At 42.3% G+C, this 23192-nt stretch overlaps 1 protein-coding gene across 2 annotated transcripts in view; it reads left to right on the top strand.

Moving 5' to 3' along the window:
• Nucleotides 1-23192, top strand: part of ctnna2 (catenin (cadherin-associated protein), alpha 2) — an 820127-nt gene that overhangs the window by 720054 nt on the left and 76881 nt on the right. For both annotated transcript variants that reach the window (XM_061880696.1, XM_061880697.1), the window contains exon 14: nucleotides 3593-3706. In XM_061880696.1, the coding sequence (XP_061736680.1) occupies nucleotides 3593-3706 (114 nt within the window). The remainder of the gene's footprint in view (nucleotides 1-3592; nucleotides 3707-23192) is intronic.

Genomic DNA, 23192 nt, shown 5'->3' with positions numbered 1-23192 from the left:
GTCTTTCGGAAAGTAATAAGAAGCAAAGTAAAAAAATAAATTAATTTATTTAAAAAAGTGAAGACCAAGTCTTTAAAATATTTTCTTCCATCCATTTGCTACCGCTTATTCCCTTTCGGGGTCGCGGGGGGCGCTGGCGCCTATCTCAATATTTTCTTAGATTTTCAAATTCTATTTGAGTTTTGTCTCTGTTAGAATTAAAAATGTCGAGCAAAGCGAGACCAGCTTGCTAGTAAATAAATAACATTTAAAAAAAATAGAGGCAGCTCACTGGTAAGTGCTGCTATTTGAGCTATTTTTAGAACAGGCCAGCGGGCGACTCATCTGGTCCTTACGGGCGACCTGGTGCCCGCGGGCACCGCCTTGGTGACCCCTGGTGTAGACATAGCATTAATCATCAAGTGAGGACTTGAGTTGAGTTTAAAAACAATTGACTTGTGCGGCGGTCAAGACCAATCAATCAGTTCCAGACACCCCAAAATATCAACAAAAACATTATTTCATCCAAACTCCAAAAGCAGTGAAGTTATCACCTTGTGTAAAAGGTCAATAAAAAGAGAATACAAAAAAATAATTTTAACTTATTTTTAATTGAAAAGACTGCAAAGACAAGATATTTACATTCTAAGTAAGATTAGTTCATTTGGAATTTGTCAAAAAAGCTGGCACAAGTGGCAAAAAAGACTGGGAAAGTTGAGGAATGCTCGTCAAACACTTATTTGGAACATGCCACAGGTGAACAGGCTAATTGGGAACAGGTGGGTGCCATGGTTGGCTATAAAAGCAGCTTCCGTGAAATGCTCACTCATTCACAAACAAGGATGGGGTGAGGCTCACCACTTTGTAAGCAAATTGTCGAACAGTTTTAGAACAACATTTCTCAACGAGCTATTGCAGGAATTTAGGCATTTCACCATCTACTTTCCGTAATATCATCAAAAGGTTCAGAGAATCTGGAGAAATCACTGCACGTAAGCCATGATATTACATACCTTCCATCCCTCAGGCGGTACTGCATCAAAAAGTGATATTGTGCAAAGGATATCACCACATGGGCTCAGGAACACTTCAAAAAAACACCGTCAGTAACTACAGTTGGTCGCTACATCTGTAAGTGCAAGTTAAAACTCTACTACGCAAGGCCAAAGCCATTTATTAACAACACCCAGAAACGCCGCCGGCTTCGCTGGGCCCGAGCTCGTCTGAGATGGACTGATGCAAAGTGGAAAAGTGCTCAATGGTCTGATAAGTCCACATTTCAAATTGTTTTTCGAAACTGTGGACGTCATGTCCGCTAAAGAGGAAAAAAACATCCGGATTGTTCTAGGGTAAAAGTGTAAAAGGGAGGAGTCCAGTCCATAGTGAATCTGGCATAATAGTGAGAGTCCAGTCCATAGTGGATCTAACATAATAGTGAGAGTCCAGTCCATAGTGGATCTAACATAATAGTGAGAGTCCAGTCCATAGTGGATCTAACACAGTACCACATGTCAAACACACATCACAAAGAGGTGATTGATAAACGTTTTTTTTCATCAATAAAGCCAAAACAACAAGGACACAGTTGGTACACATTTCCAGCCACCCTGCCGACACACACACACACACGCACACGCACACACACACACACACACACTAGTCCTGTGGTGCAGTCACAGTTTGAAGTCTTCAACCACAACACTCAGGTTGCTACAATGATCAGAAATGAAAGGTAAAACATGACCAGTGTGAAGGTTTCAAACCACACATGGCTTGTTTGTGGCTTTGTTGGAACCCCGCAAATCTGCAAAAATGGCTTAAAATGTCACAAAAAAAAACCCCTCTTAAAATGCATAGTAGCTAACGACCGCACTGCTATGCTGACTTAATTGGGCACTGGAGATTGAACGGGTGGATGAAATGTTATATTTGTACAAACACCGTTTCCATATGAGTTGGGAAATTGTGTTAGATGTAAATACAAACAGCATACAATGATTTGCAAATCCTTTTCAACCCATATTCAGTTGAATATGCTACAAAGACAACATATTTGATGTTCAAACTCATAAACATTTTTTTTTTCTGCAAATAATCATTAACTTTAGAATTTGATGCCAGCAACACGTGACAAAGAAGTTGGGAAAGGTGGCAAAAAATACTGATAAGGTTGAGGACTGCTCATCAAACACTCATTTGGAACATCCCACAGGTGTGCAGGCTAATTGGGAACAGGTGGGTGCCATGATTGGGTATAAAAACAGCTTCCCAAAAAATGCTCAGTCTTTCACAAGAAAGGATGGGGCGAGGTACACCCCTTTGTCCACAACTGTGTGAGCAAATAGTCAAACAGTTTAAGAACAACGTTTTTTTCAAAGTGCAATTGCAAGAAATTGAGGGATTTCCACATCTACGCTCCATAATATCATCAAAAGGTTCAAAGAATAAGGAGAAATCACTCCACGTAAGCGGCATGGCCGGAAACCAACATTGAATGACCGTGACCTTCTATCCCTCAGACGGCACTGTATCAAAAACCGACATCGATCTCTAAAGGATATCACCACATGGGCTCAGGAACACTTCAGAAAACCATTGTCACTAAATACAGTTGGTCGCTACATCTATAAGTGCAAGTTAAAGGTCTACTATGCAAAGCGAAAGCCATTTATCAACAGCATCCAGAAACGTTGCCGGCTTCTCTGGGCCCGAGATCATCTAAGATGGACTGATGCAAAGTGGAAAAGTGTTCTGTGGTTTGACGAGTCCACATTTCAAATTGTTTTCAGAAATATTCGACATCGTGTCATCCGGACCAAAGGGGAAGCGAACCATCCAGACTGTTATCAACGCAAAGTTCAAAAGCCAGCATCTAGGATGGTATGGGGGTGCATTAGTGCCCAAGGCATGGGTAACTTACACATCTGTGAAGGCACCATTAATGCTGAAAGGTACATACAGGTTTTGGAACAACATATGCTGCCATCTAAGCGGCGTCTTTTTCATGGGCGCCCCTGCTTATTTTAGCAAGACAATGCCAAGCCACATTCAGTACATGTTACAACAGCAAGGCTTCGCAAAAAAAAAGAGTGCGGGTACTTTCCTGGCCCTCCTGCAGTCTAGACCTGTCTCCCATGGAAAATGTATGGCGCATTATGAAGCGTAAAATACGACAGCGGAGACCCCGGACTGTTGAACGACTGAAGCTCTACATAAAACAAGAATGGGAAAGAATTCCACTTTCAAAGCTTCAACAATTAGTTTCCTCAGTTACCAAACGTTTATTGAGTGTTGTTAAAAGAAAAGGTGATGTAACACAGTAGTGAACATGCCCTTTCCCAACTACTTTGGCGCGTGTTGCAGCCATGAAATTCTAAGTTAATGATTATTTGCAAAAAAAAAACAATGTTTTATCAGTTTGAACATCAAATATGTTGTCTTTGTAGCATATTCAACTGAATATGGGTTGAAAAGGATTTGCAAATCATTGTTTTCCGTTTATATTTACATCTAACACAATTTCCCAACTCATATGGAACAGGGTTTGTGTATATAGATGTACATTAGTTGTGGTGTTGACATACGTTTGACAATCTGCACGTCTTTGTCCCAGACGCCGGAGGAGCTCGAAGACGACTCCGACTTTGAACAGGAGGACTATGACACGCGCAGTCGGACCAGCGTTCAGACCGAAGACGACCAGCTTATCGCAGGACAAAGTGCTCGGGTAAGTCCTGTGGACGTCAACGTCTCCGCTCCATTCCACCAATCGGCCATAGAATACAAACAAACATGCAGAATGTGGTCAGGATAAGTTCTGTGTGTTCAACGGACCGCTGGGACTGTAATCCAGCTCCCCAGTTGGTCCCTCCATCAAACTGCCAGACTCTGTAGCGGGAGAGTGACACACCCCCACCAGGCGGGGGGTGATCACCAGGTGAAGGAGCACGCTGGACCACAAAGAGTTTGTGGGACTTAATACCCGCGGAGGCCGGTACACGGTGACCGTGGTCCGCTATTTGTTGCAACAATTCAGCCGGGCCCGGCTTAGCGCACATTAAGAGGGTTTCAACGCCGGTGAAGCAAATGAACGGAGTGGTGTGTGCACGCTAGGAGGCTGCTTTGGCCCTTTGCCGCGCGGCGTGCCACCAGGCTGGCTTATAGCGCCCAGCCCTCGGGATTTCTGCGTCAGGTTGATAACGGAGAAAAGAAGAATACATAAATGGAATGTAAAAGTAAATATAAATAATAATCAAATAACAAATAAAAAAAAAAAAAATGTAAATAAAATAAAAAAATAAATTGGTAAATGGACTGGATTTTTTATTTATTTATTTAATTTTTTTTATTAATTAGTCCAACAAAATAATACACAATAATGCATAGGTCAGGGGTGTCCAAACTTTTTCTACAGAGGGCCGCAGACTGAAAAATCAAAGTATGCATGGGCCATTTTGATATCTTTCTATATTAAAAGCAATACAATAGTTGTTTTTTTACCTTTATAGCTTTCCTCAAGTTTGATCCCCGGTCTCTGGAAGGGTCTCAGTCATAAAAATGTTAGAAATAAGTCATAAATTATAATTTTTTTTCATTTAACTCTTGAATCTCGAGATCAACTTCAGGTCTGTCTGTCGTTATAATTAATCAATCAATCAATGTTTATCTATATAGCCCTAAATCACAAGTGCCTCAAAGGGCTGCAAAAACCACAACGACATCCTTGGAAGGGCCCACATAAGGGCAAGGAAAAACTCACCCCAGTGGGACGTCGACCATGATGACTATGAGAAACCTTGAGAGGACCACATATGTGGGCAATCCCCCCCCCCCCCCCCTCTAGGGGACCGAAAGCAATGGATGTCAAGCGGATCTAACTTGATATTGTGAAAGTCCAATCCATAGTGGATCTAACGTAACCGTGAGAATCAATATAGTTGCGAGAGTCCCATCCACAGTGGAGCCAGCAGGAAACCATCCCAAGCGGAGGCGGATCAGATATAACATTTTTTTAATTACATTTTTTATGTTTATGGCCTTTATGTCAAAACTCTTATTTATATGGCAAACACACAAACTATGCAACATTTTCCCCCAAAACATTTCAAAGTGGAATATTTGACGTAAAGTAATTGGAACCCTAAATAGGTCAACAATTCATAACAATAAAAAAAGAATAAGTGTTGACAATAAGCCAAATGTATATTTATATTTTTTTACTTTTAACGCTTAAGTCTGTAGATTTCTTGATTATAAGATTTTAATCGTTTTGTTTATACTTTTTGGTTTGTTTGATGCCCTTGCACAAAATTGCACAAAATATGCAATATTATCCCCCAAAATCTTTGAAAGTGAAATAGTTCCAGTGAAGTAATTGGAGCCTTCAGCAGGTCAATAACAGTCCGCATGGCAGCTTTGTCTTATTAGTGTCAACATTGCAACGCTTTCTTGTTACATGTCACTGTTTACTCTTTTATTACACTCTTTTATGTTTAAAATGTTTCTTATAGTATTTTTTAGAATGGGCCAGGGGGCCATTAACAAATTAGCTGGGGGCCACACATGGCCCTCGGGCCGCACTTTGGACACGCCTGGCATAGGCAATGTCGGATATGAATAAATGTCATGCTTATTTTTTTTTTTTTAACCTCGTGTTTCACAAAATGTACATTACATTATGTTCAAGAGGTACGCTACTTTTTGGGGGGAATTTTTCCCATCATTCATGTTTTTCTTTTTTTCTTCTAGTTTTTATGCATTCTAAGTCGTAAAATACAGCTAGAAGTGAGTATACTTCACAGTGGCGGTCCCCAGTTTGTCTGAAGTGAGTACACGTCACAGTGGCGGTCCCCGTTATGTCTGAAGTGAGTCCACGTCACAGTTGCGGTCCCCGTTGTGTTTGAAGTGAGTACACGTCACAGTGGCGGTCCCGGTTGTGTCTGAAGTGAGTACACGTCACAGTGGCGTTCCTGGTTGTGTCTGAAGTGAGTAAACGCCACAGTGGCGCTCCCCGTTTTGTCTGAAGTGAGTATACGTCACAGTGGCGGTCCCCAGTTTGTCTGAAGTGAGTACACGTTACAGTGGCGGTCCCCGTTTTGTCTGAAGTGAGTACACGTCACAGTGGCGGTCCCCAGTTTGTCTGAAGTGAGTACACGTTACAGTGGCGGTCCCCAGTTTGTCTGAAGTGAGTACACGTTACAGTGGCGGTCCCCGTTTTGTCTGAAGTGAGTGCACGTCACAGTGGCGGTCCCCGTTTTGTCTGAAGTGAGTACACGTCCCAGTGGCGGTTCCCAGTTTGTCTGAAGTGTCAACATTTAGTGTGATTGTAGCCCTGCCTTGACCCTCTTGGCCATGGAACCCTCTTCCGTTCCTCTTGGTCGGTACACTTGGGGTTCTACATTGGGTTGAGGTCCGTACTTCATCGCCTCCTCCTCCCTCAGTGAGGCACTTGTCATCTCGAAGGTGTGTTTTGGCTCGTTGTCGTGTCGGCAAGCTGCCAGACGGCCCCGGAGGGACGGTGTGGTGGTACGTGGCCCACTTCCTGCTGCCGGGAGCACTCGTGCAGCCCTGGGCCCACTGCATGCTCGCCTGTAGACCAGACACCAATTTGTCAAAATGCATTGAGAAATTGTATAATAGTAGTATTCACTGTTGGAAGCGGCCCTCAGGGGCCAAACATAACCGCCATGTGGCCCTCAGTGAAAAGGACTTTGACACCTCTGATTTAATATGGAAGAAGTCAGGAAATCAATCAATCAATCAATGTTTACTTATATAAAAAAAAAAGTTTGAAGAAGTGCAGCCATGACAACAAATAGCAGAGCCTGGCTTTTGCATCACGCAGCTCTGGGGAGTCAGTGGGGAGTCAGTGGGGGCCCAGGGTGCGAAGAGTCCTTTAAGTGTTGTGTTTTGTTGTGTTGTGTTGTGTTGTGTTGTGTTGTGTACGCCCACAAAGTCTCCTGCAGTGCAACGTCATCCTACCATCTGAGCTTAAAGTTGTTCCACTGCACCAAGCTACTTTTGCTGGCACGCCGCTTTGGTTTGAGTGGGCAACTCAGTGGGAGAACACTTTCAAGTCACAGCGTGTCTCTTTGTCATCGCCTGTCGCTGCCACACGGTGGGAGTGGATGTGAGTGACATGGAGTGGACACTGTGGGAGTGGATGTGAGTGACGTGGAGTGTACACTGTGAGAGTGGATGTGAGTGACATGGAGTGGACACTGTAAGTTACGTGGAGTGTACACTTTGTGAGTGGATGTTAGTGACGTGGAGTGGACACTTTGTGAGTGGATGTGAGTAACGTGTAGTGGACACTGGGAATGGATGTGAGTGACATTTAGTCAACACTTTTAAAGTGTTTGGTTTAGTGATCATGGTGTTTGGTTTAGTGATGATCAAAGTGTTTGGTTTAGTGATCATAGTGTTTGGTTTAGTGATCATGGTGTTTGGTTTAGTGATCAAAGTGTTTGGTTTAGTGATCATAGTGTGTTGTTTAGTGATCATAGTGTTTGGTTTAGTGATCATAGTGTTTGGTTTAGTGATCATAGTGTTTGATTTAGTGATCATAGTGTTTGGTTTAGTGATCATGGTGTTTGGTCTAGTGATCATCGTGTTTGGTTTAGTGATCATAGTGTTTGGTGTAGTGATCATAGTGTTTGGTTTAGTGATCATAGTGTTTGGTTTAGTGATCTTAGTGTGTTGTTTAGTGATCATTGTGTTTGGTTTAGTGATCATAGTGTGTTGTTTAGTGATCATGGTGTCTGGTTTAGTGATCAAAGTGTTTGGTTTATTGATCGTGTTTGGTTTAGTGATCATAGTGTTTGGTGTAGTGATCATAGTGTTTGTTTTAGTGATCATAGTGTTTCGTTTAGTGATCATAGTGTTTGTTTTAGTGATCATAGTGTTTGGTCTAGTGATCATCGTGTTTTGTTTAGTGATCATAGAGTTTGGTTTAATGATCATAGTGTTTGGTTTAGTATTCATAGTGTTTGGTGTAATGATCACAGTGTTTTGTTTAGTGATCATAGTGTTTGGTTTAGTGATCATAGTGTTTGGTTTAGTGATCAAAGTGTTTGGTTTAGTGATCATAGTGTTTGGTTTAGTGATCATAGTGTTTGGTTTAGTGATCATAGTGTTTGGTTTAGTGATCATAGTGTTTGGTTTAGTGACCATAGTGTTTGATTTAGTGATCATAGTGTTTAGTTTAGTGATCATGGTGTTTGGTCTAGTGATCATAGTGTTTGGTTTAGTGATCATAGTGTTTGGTTAAAGGATCATAGTGTTTTGTTTAGTGATCACATTGGTTGGTTTAGTGATCATAGTGTTTGGTTTAGTGATCATAGTGTTTGGTTTAGTGATATTAGTGTGTTGTTTAGTGATCATAGTGTTTGGTTTAGTGATCAAAGTGTTTGATTTATTGATCGTGTTTGGTTTAGTGATCATAGTGTTTGGTGTAGTGATCATAGTGTTTTGTGTAGTGATCATAGTGTTTCGTTTAGTGATCATAGTGTTTGTTTTAGTGATCATAGTGTTTGGTCTAGTGATCATCGTGTTTTGTTTAGTGATCATAGAGTTTGGTTTAGTGATAATAGTGTTTGGTTTAGTGATCATAGTGTTTGGTCTAGTGATCATAGTGTTTGGTTTAGTATTCATAGTGTTTGGTGTAATGATCATAGTGTTTTGTTTAGTGATCACATTGGTTGGTTTAGTGATCATAGTGTTTGGTGTAGTGATCATAGTGTTTGGTTTAGTGATCATAGTGTTTGGTTTAGTGATATTAGTGTGTTGTTTAGTGATCATAGTGTTTGGTTTAGTGATCAAAGTGTTTGATTTATTGATCGTGTTTGGTTTAGTGATCATAGTGTTTGGTGTAGTGATCATAGTGTTTTGTGTAGTGATCATAGTGTTTCGTTTAGTGATCATAGTGTTTGTTTTAGTGATCATAGTGTTTGGTCTAGTGATCATCGTGTTTTGTTTAGTGATCATAGAGTTTGGTTTAGTGATAATAGTGTTTGGTTTAGTGATCATAGTGTTTGGTCTAGTGATCATAGTGTTTGGTTTAGTATTCATAGTGTTTGGTGTAATGATCATAGTGTTTTGTTTAGCGATCATAGTGTTTGGTTTAGTGATCATAGTGTTCGGTTTAGTGATCAAAGTGTTTGGTTTAGTGATCATAGTGTTTGGTTTAGTGATCATAGTGTTTGGTTTAGTGATCATAGTGTTTGATTTAGTGATCATAGTGTTTGGTTTAGTGATCATGGTGTTTGGTCTAGTGATCATCGTGTTTGGTTTAGTGATCATAGTGTTTGGTCTAGTGATCATCGTGTTTGGTTTAGTGATCATAGGGTTTGTTTAAAGGATCATAGTGTTTTGTTTAGTGATCACATTGGTTGGTTTAGTGATGATAGTGTTTGGTGTAGTGATCATAGTGTTTGGTTTAGTGATCATAGTGTTTGGTTTAGTGATCTTAGTGTGTTGTTTAGTGATCATAGTGTTTGGTTTAGTGATCATAGTGTGTTGTTTAGTGATCATGGTGTCTGGTTTAGTGATCAAAGTGTTTGGTTTATTGATCACAGTGTGTGGTTTAGTGATCATGGTGTTTGGTTTAGTGATCAAAGTGTTTGGGTTAGTAATCAAAGTGTTTGGTTGAGTAATCATAGCGTTTGGTTTAGTGATCATAGTGTTTCGTGTAATGATCATAATGTTTTGTTTAGTGATCATAGTGTTTGGTTTAGTGATCATAGTGTTTGGTTTAGTATTCATAGTGTTTGGTGTAATGATCATAGTGTTTTGTTTAGTGATCATAGTGTTTGGTTTAGTGATCATAGTGTTTGGTTTGGTGATCAAAGTGTTTGGTTTAGTGATCATAGTGTTTGGTTTAGTGATCAAAGCGTTTGGTTTAGTGATCATAGTGTTTGGTTTAGTGATCAAAGTGTTTGGTTTAGTGATCACAGTGTTTGGTTTAGAGATCATAGAGTTTGGTTTATTACCGCTTATTCCTCTTGATATATGTATATATATATATATATATATATATATATATATATTTATATATATATATATATACATATAGTGACTATATATAATGATAATAATAATAATAATAATAATAATAATAATAATGGATTAGCTTACCACCTGGATGTGGTAAGCTACATCAGTAGCCACAGCTGCCCTGGGGTAGACTGACGGAAGCATGGCTGCCAGTTTGCACCTACGGCCCCTCCGACCACCACATATCATTCACCGGGGGCAAGGGTGAACTTGGATGTCAATAGGCTGGGAGCGAACTATATATATATATATATATATATATATATATATATATATATATATATATATATATATATATATATGTATATATATATATATATATATATATATATATGTATATGTATATGTATATGTATATGTATATATATATATATATATATATATATATATATATATATATATATATATATATATATATATACATATATATATATATATATGTATATATATATATATACATATACATATATATATATATATATATATATACATATACATATATATATATATATATATATATATATATATATATATATATATATATATATATATACATATACATATACATATACATATATATATATATATATATATATATATATATATATATATATATATATATATATGTATATATATATATGAATATGGTGGATCTATGTTTGTGTGTATATTTCTTATGGGTCTCCTTTCTAATGGGACTTTGTTTTGATGGGTCTCCTTTTTATGGGTCTTCTTTCTTATGGGTCTTTGTTTTTATGGTTGTTCCTTCTTATGGATGTTCTTTCTTATGGGTCTCCTTTTCTTATGGGTATTTGTTTTTAATGGGTCTCCTTTCTTGTGGTTCCTCTTTCTCATGGGGTTTTTTTCTTATGGGCCTTTGTTCTTATGGTTCTTCTTTCTTATGGGTCTTCTATCTTATGGGTCTCCTTTCTTATGGTTCTTCTTTCTTATGGGTCTTTGTTTTTATGGTTCTTCTTTCTTATGGGTCTCCTTTCTTATGGGTCTTTGTTTTTTATGGGTCTTCTGTCTTATGGGTCCTCTTTCTTATGGGTGTTCTTTCTTATGGGTCTCCTTTCTTATGGGTCTTTGTTTTTTTATGGGTCTCCTTTCTTATGGGTCCTCTTTTTTATGGGTGTACTTTCTTATGGGTCTTCTTTCTTATGGGTCTTTGTTTTTATGGTTGTTCCTTCTTATGGATGTTCTTTCTTATGGGTCTCCTTTTCTTATGGGTCTTCTTTTTATGGGTCTTTGTTTTTATGGTTGTTCCTTCTTATGGATGTTCTTTCTTATGGGTCTCCTTTTCTTATGGGTTTTTGTTTTTTAATGGGTCTCCTTTTCTTGTGGTTCCTCTTTCTCATGGGTGTTTTTTCTTATGGGCCTTTGTTCTTATGGTTCTTCTTTCTTATGGGTCTTCTATCTTATGGGTCTCCTTTCTTATGGGTCTCCTTTCTTATGGGTCTTTGTTTCTATGGTTGTTCCTTCTTATGGATGTTCTTTCTTATGGGTCTCCTTTTCTTATGGGTCTTTGTTTTTAATGGGTCTCCTTTCTTGTGGTTCCTCTTTCTCATGGGTGTTTTTTCTTATGGGCCTTTGTTCTTATGGTTCTTCTTTCTTATGGGTCTTCTATCTTATGGGTCTCCTTTCTTATGGGTCTCCTTTGTTATGGCTCTTCTTTCTTATGGGTCTTTGTTTTTATGGTTCTTATTTCTTATGGGTCTCCTTTCTTATGGGTCTTTGTTTTTTATGGGTCTCCTGTCTTATGGGTCCTCTTTCTTATGGGTCTCCTTTCTTATGGGTCTTTGTTTTTTATGGGTCTCCTGTCTTATGGGTCCTCTTTCTTATGGGTCTCCTTTCTTATGGGTCCTCTTTTTTTATGGGTGTTCTTTCTTATGGGTCTTCTTTCTTATGGGTTTCCTTTCTTATGGGTCTTTGTTTTTTATGGGTCCTCTTTCTTATGGGTCTTCTTTCTTATGGGTCTTTTGTGTTATGGGTCTTTGTTCATATGGTTCTTCTTTCTTATGGGTCTTCTATCTTATGGGTCTTCTATCTTATGGCTTTCCTTTCTAACGGGACTTCTTTCTTTTGGGTTTTCGTTCTTATGGTTCTTCTTTCTTATGGGTGTTTGTTCTTACGGGTCTCCTTTTTATGGTTCTTCTTCCTTATGGTTCTTCTTTCTTATGGTTCTTTGTTCTTATGGGTGTTCTATCTTATGGGTCTTTTTTTTTAATGGGTCTCCTTTCTTATGGGTTCTATTTCATATGGGTGTTCTTTCTTATGTTTTTTCTTTCTAATTAATCTTTGTTTTTATGGTTCTTCTTTCTCATGGTTCTCCTTTCTTAAGGGTCCTCATTCTTATGGTTCCTCTGTCTGAGTCTTTGTTCTTATGGGTCTTCTTTCTTATGGGTCCTTTTTCTTATGGCAATACTTTCTTATGGGTCTTCTTTCTTATGGGTCTCCTTTCTTCTGGGTCTTCTTCAGACTCAACTGATCCTCCTGTTTGCCACCATCAGACACTGTCACGGCCTCAGAGACCAAACATTTGCACACACACAAGTGGACCAGCACATCCATAAAAGATGTGTTTGCTGTGAAGCGCTGGTGATGTGCCCGCTCGGCCCCGCTCTGCCGTACCAGGACGCCACTTCCTGCCCTATCATGGCTCTCGTTATAGTGCCGCCTATGCTTGTGTGATGTGTTCATGTTCAAACGGACAGGCGGACGCAAAATCTATTTTCAGCATAGGAGCTGTTGTAAGCACGCATGCGCTTATTCCATTTATTTTGCAGAGGGCGCCAGCGTACGCCGGCTCGCTTCCCCGCCTTGGAGCCCTCCTGCGTAGTTGACGTGCATCCCCCCCCCCCCCCCCCCCTCCCCCCTCCCTCCCGTCCCAAAAAAAAAAAGAAAAAAAGAAAAACAAAATCCAATCCACGCAACCAGGCACTGATTTACATAAAATCCAACGGGGCCAGACTCAACCTTACTACTCATGTTGCAATTTAGACGTCAATTAGGTAAGGATTCACTTTTCCAAAAATGCGCTAGCTTGATGCTAACATACACTGTCTTTGCTATTGACATGCTACTGATTAGCATGATGGATTTTACACATTCATTTCAACATCTTCAAATTTGTATGTGAAAACTATGACTAAGATACATGTGACAATCAAGCAGCTGTTCATTTGCACTTCAATTGTACGTCATTATTTTTAATGCAGTTTATTTATTTTAGTTTTACATAATTTTATGTCATTTATTGTTTCATCATTGTGTGAATTCCACTCCAAAATATCATATTTTTATTATTATTTTGCTGCCAAAGTTTGATGCGCTCCTCAGTTTTCATCCATATCAAAATATTCAGCTGGACCGGGCATCGTGAGCCCTCCAAACCAATTTCACAGAAATATCCCGCATTACCCAGATTTCCCATTTTTCTGGGTAATGTCGTCCATTGAAAATGAACGGGCCAAATTTCAAACATGCACAACTCCCACATTTGTCACCCGATTGGAACCGTTCCCAACATCCACAATCAAACGGCTATTTTCAATTCCTGGAATTACCAGAATCACCAGAATCCCCGTTTTTGTTGCGACAACAAACGCTCAAATTTTTATTCTGGACAAATTTCGGTTTTCACGGATTTCCAGGAATTCCAAAATACCCATTCTCAAATCAAAGTGTTACCACGACAACATGCTATTTTAATTTTCTTTCTATCCATCTAAAAAATCCAACACCAACCCATTTATATCATATGTGCTTGTCTCAATATTTTCAGTAATTCCTAGTTTTCCCGGAATTCCAAAATTTCCAGGGAATTCTCATTCAAATGAATGGACATAGTCATAGTTCTACAATGCCTTGCATTCTCAAAATGTTGCTCCTTTTTTAAAACCTATTTCAACCTTTTGACCATCACCTCATACTCCTCTTCCAATGTATCAAATGCAAAACAAGTTTTGTTTTACCAAAAATTCCCAGTTTTCCTGGAATTTTCTCCCTATTCACAATGAATGGGCATTATACAATCTACTGCGTACACCACATTTCTCAGCCGATTGGAACCGTTCCAACATCCACACACTCTGCTCACCCTGGACATTCAGCATATTTCCCGGTTCCAAAAATTCCCCGATTACCCGGAATTAACAACAATTACCCCCCTTTGAAAATGAATGGCCGAATTACAAACCTCTCCATATCCCACATTCCTCAACCGATTGGAACCGTTCTACCATCCCCACACCCCACTCACCTTGAACAATTAAACTAACATTTTCCCTTTCCAATTCCAGGAATTTCCAGAATTCCCAGTTTTCCACATTACTATTTTCACCTCGTACTGGGAAGTTTTCACAGTCCATGTTTGTCCATTGTGAGCTGGGCGGCAGCCGAAGGCAGGGCACTTGGCAGTCCGATCCTCGGCTACAGAAGCTAGCTCTTGGGACGTGGAACGTCACCTCACTGGGGAGGAAGGAGCCTGAGCTAGTGCGCGAGGTAGAGAAGTTCCGGCTGGATATAGTCGGACTCACCTCGACGCACAGCAAGGGCTCTGGAACCAGTTCTCTCGAGAGGGACTGGACCCTCTTCCACTCTGGCGTTGCCGGCAGTGAGAGGCGACGGGCTGGGGTGGCAATTCTCGTTGCCCCCCGGCTCAAAGCCTGCACGGTTGAGTTCAACCCGGTGGACGAGAGGGTAGCTTCCCTTCGCCTTCGGGTGGGGGGACGGGTCCTGACTGTTGTTTGTGCTTACGCACCAAACAGCAGTTCAGAATACCCACCCTTTTTGGGTACACTCGAGGGAGTACTGGAAAGTGCTCCTCCGGGTGATTCCCTTGTCCTACTGGGAGACTTCAACGCTCATGTTGGCAACGACAGTGAAACCTGGAGAGGCGTGATTGGGAAGAATGGTCGCCCGGATCTAAACCCGAGTGGTGTTTTGTTATTGGACTTTTGTGCTCGTCACGGATTGTCCATAACAAACACCATGTTCAAACATAAGGGTGTCCATATGTGCACTTGGCACCAGGACACTCTAGGCCGCAGTTCCATGATCGACTTTGTAGTTGTGTCATCGGATTTGCGGCCTTATGTTTTGGACACTCGGGTGAAGAGAGGGGCGGAGCTTTCTACCGATCACCACCTGGTGGTGAGTTGGCTGCGATGGTGGGGGAGGATGCCGGACAGACCTGGCAGGCCCAAGCGCATTGTGAGGGGGTCTGCTGGGAACGTCTGGCAGAGTCTCCTGTCAGAGAGAGTTTCAATTCACACCTCCGGGAGAACTTTGAACATGTCACGAGGGAGGTGCGGGACATTGAGTCCGAGTGGACCATGTTTCGAACCTCTATTGTCGAGGCGGCTGATTGGAGCTGTGGCCGCAAGGTTGTTGGTGCCTGTCGTGGCGGTAATCCCAGAACCCGTTGGTGGACACCAGCAGTGAGGGATGCCGTCAAGCTGAAGAAGGAGTCCTATCGGGTTCTTTTGGCTCATAGGACTCCGGAGGCAGTGGACGGGTACCGACGGGCCAAGCGGTGTGCAGCTTTAGCGGTCGCGGAGGCAAAAACTCGGACATGGGAAGAGTTCGGGGAAGCCATGGAAAACGACTTCCGGACGGCTTCGAAGCGATTCTGGACCACCATACGGCGCCTCAGGAAGGGGAAGCAGTGCACTATCAACACCGTGTATGGTGCGGATGGTGTTCTGCTGACTTCGACTGCGGATGTCGTGGATCGGTGGAGGGAATACTTCGAAGACCTCCTCAATCCCACCAACACGTCTTTCTTTGAGGAAGCGGTGCCTGGGGAATCTGTAGTGGACTCTCCTATTTCTGGGGCTGAGGTCGCTGAGGTAGTTAAAAAGCTCCTCGGCGGCAAGGCCCCGGGGGTGGATGAGATCCGCCCGGAGTTCCTCAAGGCTCTGGATGCTGTGGGGCTGTCTTGGTTGACAAGACTCGGCAGCATCGCGTGGACATCGGGGGCGGTACCTCTGGATTGGCAGACCGGGGTGGTGGTCCCTCTCTTTAAGAAGGGGGACCGGAGGGTGTGTTCCAACTATCGTGGGATCACACTCCTCAGCCTTCCCGGTAAGGTTTATTCAGGTGTACTGGAGAGGAGGCTTCGCCGGATAGTCGAACCTCGGATTCAGGAGGAACAGTGTGGTTTTCGTCCTGGTCGTGGAACTGTGGACCAGCTCTATACTCTCGGCAGGGTTCTTGAGGGTGCATGGGAGTTTGCCCAACCAGTCTACATGTGCTTTGTAGACTTGGAGAAGGCATTCGACCGTGTCCCTCGGGAAGTCCTGTGGGGAGTGCTCAGAGAGTATGGGGTATCGGACTGTCTTATTGTGGCAGTCCGCTCCCTGTATGATCAGTGTCAGAGCTTGGTCCGCATTGCTGGCAGTAAGTCGGACACGTTTCCAGTGAGGGTTGGACTCCGCCAAGGCTGTCCTTTGTCACCCATTCTGTTCATAACTTTTATGGACAGAATTTCTAGGCGCAGCCAAGGCGTTGAGGGGTTCCGGTTTGGTGGCCACGGGATTAGGTCTCTGCTTTTTGCAGATGATGTAGTCCTGATGGCTTCATCTGGCCGGGATCTTCAGCTCTCACTGGATCGGTTCGCAGCCGAGTGTGAAGCGACCGGAATGAGAATCAGCACCTCCAAGTCCGAGTCCATGGTTCTCGCCCGGAAAAGGGTGGAGTGCCATCTCCGGGTTGGGGAGGAGACCCTGCCCCAAGTGGAGGAGTTCAAGTACCTAGGAGTCTTGTTCACGAGTGGGGGAAGAGTGGATCGTGAGATCGACAGGCGGATCGGTGCGGCGTCTTCAGTAATGCGGACGTTGTATCGATCCGTTGTGGTGAAGAAGGAGCTGAGCCGGAAGGCAAAGCTCTCAATTTACCAGTCGATCTACGTTCCCATCCTCACCTATGGTCATGAGCTTTGGGTCATGACCGAAAGGATAAGATCACGGGTACAAGCGGCCGAAATGAGTTTCCTCCGCCGGGTGGCGGGGCTCTCCCTTAGAGATTGGGTGAGAAGCTCTGCCATCCGGGAGGAGCTCAACGTAAAGCCGCTGCTCCTCCACATCGAGAGGAGCCAGATGAAGTGGTTCGGGCATCTGGTCAGGATGCCACCCGAACGCCTCCCTAGGGATGTGTTTAGGGCACGTCCAGCTGGTAGGAGGCCACGGGGAAGACCCAGGACGCCTCGGGATCCCCCGGGAAGAGCTAAACAAAGTGGCTGGGGATAGGGAAGTCTGGGCTTCCCTGGTTAGGCTGCTGCCCCCGCGACCCGATCTCGGATAAGCGGAAGATGATGGATGGATGGATGGATGTTTGTCAATTATTTTTGACCATTCCACCTTCAAAACATTCCTCATAGTTGAGACAACAAAACGCTCATATTTTTTTTGTACAAATTTCCAGTTTCCACAAATTCCAGGAATTTCAAAATTCCCATTCTCAATTCAAACTGTCACTACGTCAACATGTTTCAACCGATTTGAAAAATGCCAACACCGTCCCAGAACAATTGTGCAGTATCAATATTTTCAAAAATGCCTGGTTTTCCCCAAATTCCCAAATTTCCAGGGAATTCCCATTCAAATGAATTGACATATTCGTAGTTTGACAATGCCTTGGATTCTCTAAAATGTTTTCCATTTTTATACCCAATTTTGACCTTTCAATCATCCACCCACACTCCTCTTCCAATATACGGAACACAAAAAAAGTTTTTTTTCCCAAAAATTGCTGGTTTTCCTGGATTTTTCCCCCTTATTCACAATGAATGGACATTACACAATTGACTCCATAGCCCACATTTCTCATCCGATTTGAACTGTTCCAACATCCACACTCCCCACTCACCCTGGACATTCAAGGCAGCATATTTCCGGTTTTCCCGGAATAACCAGAAATTTCCACCCAATGAAAATAAATGGAAAATATACTAAAACGTCTCCATATCCCACATTTCTCAACCGATTGGAACCATTCCAACACCCCCACACCCCACTCACCTTGAACAATGAAACAAAAATTTTCCATTTTCAATTCCAGGAATTTCCAGCATTCCCAGTTTTCCACAGCGCTATTTTCACCTCGTCCTGGGAAGTTTTCACAGTCCACGTTTGTCAACCGTTTTTGACCATTCCACCTTCAAAACATTCCTTTAGTTGAGACAACAAAACTCTCATATTTGTTTTGTACAAATTTCCGGTGTTTACGAAATTCCAGGAATTCCAAAATGGCCATTCTTAACTCAAATTTTTACTCCGTCAACATGTTTCAACCGATTCGAAAAATGCCCATACCATCCCAGAACAATTATGCAGTATCAATATTTTCAAAAATGCCTGTTTTTTGCAAAAATCCCAAATTCCCAGGGAATTCCCATTCAATTGATCGGACATATTCATAGTACTATAATGCCCTGTATTCTTTAAATGTTGTTCCATTTTAAACCCAATTTCGACCTTTCAATCATCCACCCACACTCTTCCAATATATCGAACGCAAAAACAAGTTTTATTTTTCCTAATATAATTCTCGGTTTTCCAGAATTTTTTCCCCCCTTATTCACAATCGACTCCATATCCCACATTTCTCAACCGATTGGAACCTTTCCAACACCCACACACCCCACTCACCCTGGACAATCAAGTGTTTCACTTCCACTCAGGCGTATCGGTGTTTCGGCGTCTTGCGCACATTGGGCCTTCATAAAGATAATGTATAGTGAGTCACTTATCCCTCCAAGCATGCTTGCAGCATCTCTCGGCACGCTGATTGGATAACAACTTTGGCAGGTCATCCATAATATGGAACTCTCCAGTGTCTGGAAGGTACCGCCAGAAAACTAAAAGAAGAAGAAGAAGAACCTCTTCGTGCTTCGACTGCTATCCGGGCAGAAGCTGCAAAACGACCAAAGAAATGAAAAGTGTTTTTCTGGGACAGTCGGCATCAATATTGCCCTGGCTTTCACTCGCTGGCGTGAGCTGGAAGATGAGGAGGGATTTCCGATTGATGCCGCACGTTGGGCCTTTATAAGGCTAATGTATAGTGAGTCACTTGTCCCTCCAAGCATGCTTGCAGCATCTCTCGGCACGCTGATTGGATAACAACATTGGTAGGTCATCCATAATATGGAACTCTCCAGTGTCTGGAGAGTACCCCCAGAAAACTAAAAGAAGAAGAGGAAGAACCTCTTCATGCATTGACTGCTATATGGGCAGAAGCTGCAAAACGACCAAAGAAACAAAAAGTGTTGTCCGTGACAGTCGGGATTAATATTGCCCTGGCTTTCACTCCCTGGTGTGAGCTGGAAGATGAGGAGGGATTTCCGACCGATGCCGCACGTCGGGCCTTCATAAGGCTAATGTATAGTGAGTCACTCGTCCCTCCAAGCATGCTAGCAGCATCTCTCGGCACGCTGATTGGATAACAACATTGGTAGGTCATCCATAATATGGAACTCTCCTGTGTCTGGAGAGTGCCGCCAGAAAACTAAAAGAAGAAGAGGAAGAACCTCTTCGTGCATTGACTGCTATCTGGGCAGAAGCTGAAAAACGACCAAAGAAACGAAAAGTTTTGTCTGGGACAGTCGTGGTCAATATTGCCCTGGCTTTCACTCGCTGGCGTGAGCTGGAAGAAGAGGAGGGATTTCCGACCGATGCCGCACGTCGGGCCTTCATAAGGATAATGTGTATAGTTAGTCACTCGTCCCTCCAAACATTCTTGCAGCATCTCTCGGCACGCTGATCGGATAACAATGCTAATAGGTCATCCATAATATGGCCCTCTCCAGACACTGGAGAGTGCCGCCAGTAAACTAAAAAAAGAAGAGGAAGAACCTCTTTGTGCAATGACTGCTATCCAGGCAGAAGCTGCAAAACGACCAAAGAAACAAAAAGTTTTGTCTGGGACAGTCGGGATCAACATTGCCCTGGCTTTCACTCGTTGGCGTGAGCTGGAAGATGAGGAGGGATTTCCGACCGATGCTGCACATCGGGCCTTCATAAGGCTAATGCATAGTGAGTCAATCTTCCCTCCAAGCATTCTTGCAACATCTCTCGGCACGCTGATTGGATAACAACGTTGGTAGGTCATCCATAATGTGGAACTCTCCAGTGTCTGGGCAATTTATTAAAAAATAAAGCAAAATTAGAGTCGCCGTGAGACACGGCGGAAATCGGAAAGCACGCTAATCCCCACAGACGTGGACTCGCGGAGTGTATTGGTGCGACACTCCCTCGGCTGGCTTTGCCACTATGTTAAGCTCCCGAGGCCCGCTCCTTGTTGTTATCAGCAAAGTCGGGGAAGGGATTTGAGGATAAGTGAATTCTGCAGAGTTCAGAAGGAAGGATGGAGGGAGGAAGATGGAGGGAGGGAGGATGGAGGGAGGAAGATGGAGGGAGGGAGGAAGATAGAGGGAGGTCTTCTCCGAACTCCTTGCTGCTTCCCTCCTCCCCGCCCCCGACGTCCCACCCGCTTCACGTGTTCTGGTTCCTGAGCTCCTCTCCTCTCTTTTGTCACACCAATTTGGGAGTGAGTGGAAGTAGCAAACACTCTCTCCCAAAGTAGAACCTTACATTTTAAAGAAAGGAGTTTGTTGTCCCACGCCACACAAGATTCTCTGCTCATGTAGATTTGAAAAAATATACTCAATATTATTGTGTTTTGATTCACCTTTTAGACCTTCATAAAATATTTTCATACATTTAGTGTGAGAGTCCAGTCCATAGTGGATCTAACATAATGGTGTGAGAGTCCAGTCCATAGTGGATCTAACATAATAGTGAGAGTCCAGTTCATAGTGGATCTAACATAATGGTGTGAGAGTCCAGTCCATAGTGGATCTAACATAATAGTGAGAGTCCAGTCCATGGTGGATCTAACATAATAGTGAGAGTCTAGTTCATAGTGGATCTAACATAATAGCGGGAGTCCAGTCCATAGTGGATCTTACATAATAGTGAGAGTCCAGTCCATAGTGGATCTAACATAATAGTGAGAGTCAAGTCCATAGTGGATCTAACATAATGGTGTGAGAGTCCAGTCCATAGTGGATCTAACATAATAGTGAGAATCCAGTCCGTAGTGGATCGAACATAATAGTGAGAGTCCAGTCCATAGTGGATCCAACATAATAGTGAGAGTCCAGTCCATAGTGGATCTAACATAATAGTGAGAGTCCAGTCCATAATGGATTTAACATAATAGTAAGAGTCCAGTCCATAGTGGATTTAACATAATAGTGACAGTCCAGTCCATAGTGGATCTAACATAATAGTGAAAGTCCAGTCCATAGTGGGTCTAACATAACAGTGAGAGTCAAGTCCATAGTGGATCTAACATAATAGTGAGAGTCCAGTCCATAGTGGATCTAACATAATAGTGACAGTCCAGTCCATAGTGGATCTAACATAATAGTGAGAGTCAAGTCCATAGTGCATCCAACATAATAGTGAGAGAGTCCAGTCCATAGTGGATCTAACATAATAGTGAGAGTCCAGTCCATAGTGGAGCTAACATAATAGTGAGAGTCCAGTCCATAGTGGATCTAACATAATAGTGTGAGAGCCCAGTCCATAGTGGATCTAACATAGTAGTGAGAGTCCAGTCCATAGTGGATCTAACATAATAGTGAGAGTCCAGTCCATAGTGGATCCAACATAATAGTGAGAGTCCAGTCCATAGTGGATCTAACATAATAGTGAGAGTCCAGTCCATAGTGGATCTAACATAATAGTGTGAGAGTCCAGTCCCTAGTGGATCTAACATAATAGTGAGAGTCCAGTCCATGGTGGATCCAACATAATAGGGAGAGTCCAGTCCATAGTGGATCTAACATAATGGTGTGAGAGTCCAGTCCATAATGGATCTAACATAATAGTGAGAGTCCAGTTCATAGTGGATCTAACATAATAGTGTGAGAGTCCAGTCCATAGTGGATCCAACATAATAGTGAGAGTCCAGTCCATAATGGATTTAACATAATAGTAAGAGTCCAGTCCATAGTGGGTCCAACATAATAGTGAGTGTCCAGTCCATAGTGGATTTAACATAATAGTGAGAGTCCAGTCCATAGTGGATCTAACATAATAGTGAAAGTCCAGTCCATAGTGGGTCTAACATAACAGTGAGAGTCAAGTCCATAGTGGATCTAACATAATAGTGAGAGTCCAGTCCATAGTGGATCTAACATAATAGTTAGATTCCAGTCCATAGTCGGCTCTAACATAATAGTGAAAGTCCAGTCCATAGTGGATCTAACATAATAGTGAGAGTCAAGTCCATAGTGCATCCAACATAATAGTGAGAGAGTCCAGTCCATAGTGGATCTAACATAATAGTGAGAGTCCAGTCCATAGTGGATCTAACATAATAGTGACAGTCCAGTCCATAGTGGATCTAACATAATAGTGAGAGTCAAGTCCATAGTGCATCCAACATAATAGTGAGAGAGTCCAGTCCATAGTGGATCTAACATAATAGTGAGAGTCCAGTCCATAGTGGAGCTAACATAATAGTGAGAGTCCAGTCCATAGTGGATCTAACATAATAGTGTGAGAGCCCAGTCCATAGTGGATCTAACATAATAGTGAGAGTCCAGTCCATAGTGGATCTAACATAATAGTGAGAGTCCAGTCCATAGTGGATCTAACATAATAGTGAGAGTCCAGTCCATAGTGGATCTAACATAATAGTGTGAGAGTCGAGTCCCTAGTGGATCTAACATAATAGTGAGAGTCCAGTCCATGGTGGATCCAACATAATAGGGAGAGTCCAGTCCATAGTGGATCTAACATAATGGTGTGAGAGTCCAGTCCATAATGGATCTAACATAATAGTGAGAGTCCAGTTCATAGTGGATCTAACATAATAGTGTGAGAGTCCAGTCCATAGTGGATCTAACATAATAGTGAGAGTCCAGTCCATGGTGGATCTAACATAATAGGGAGAGTCCAGTCCATAGTGGATCTAACATAATGGTGTGAGAGTCCAGTCCATAGTGGATCTAACATAATAGTGAGAGTCCAGTTCATAGTGGATCCAACATAATAGTGAGAGTCCAGTTCATAGTGGATCTAACATAATAGTGAGAGTCCAGTTCATAGTGGATCTAACATAATAGTGAGAGTCCAGTCCATAGTGGG

Source organism: Nerophis ophidion, linkage group LG20 (genome assembly GCF_033978795.1).
Source record: "Nerophis ophidion isolate RoL-2023_Sa linkage group LG20, RoL_Noph_v1.0, whole genome shotgun sequence".
Lineage (NCBI taxonomy): Eukaryota > Metazoa > Chordata > Actinopteri > Syngnathiformes > Syngnathidae > Nerophis > Nerophis ophidion.
The sequence above is the reverse complement of the archived record's forward strand: the minus strand, read 5'-3'. Positions and strand labels throughout refer to the sequence as shown.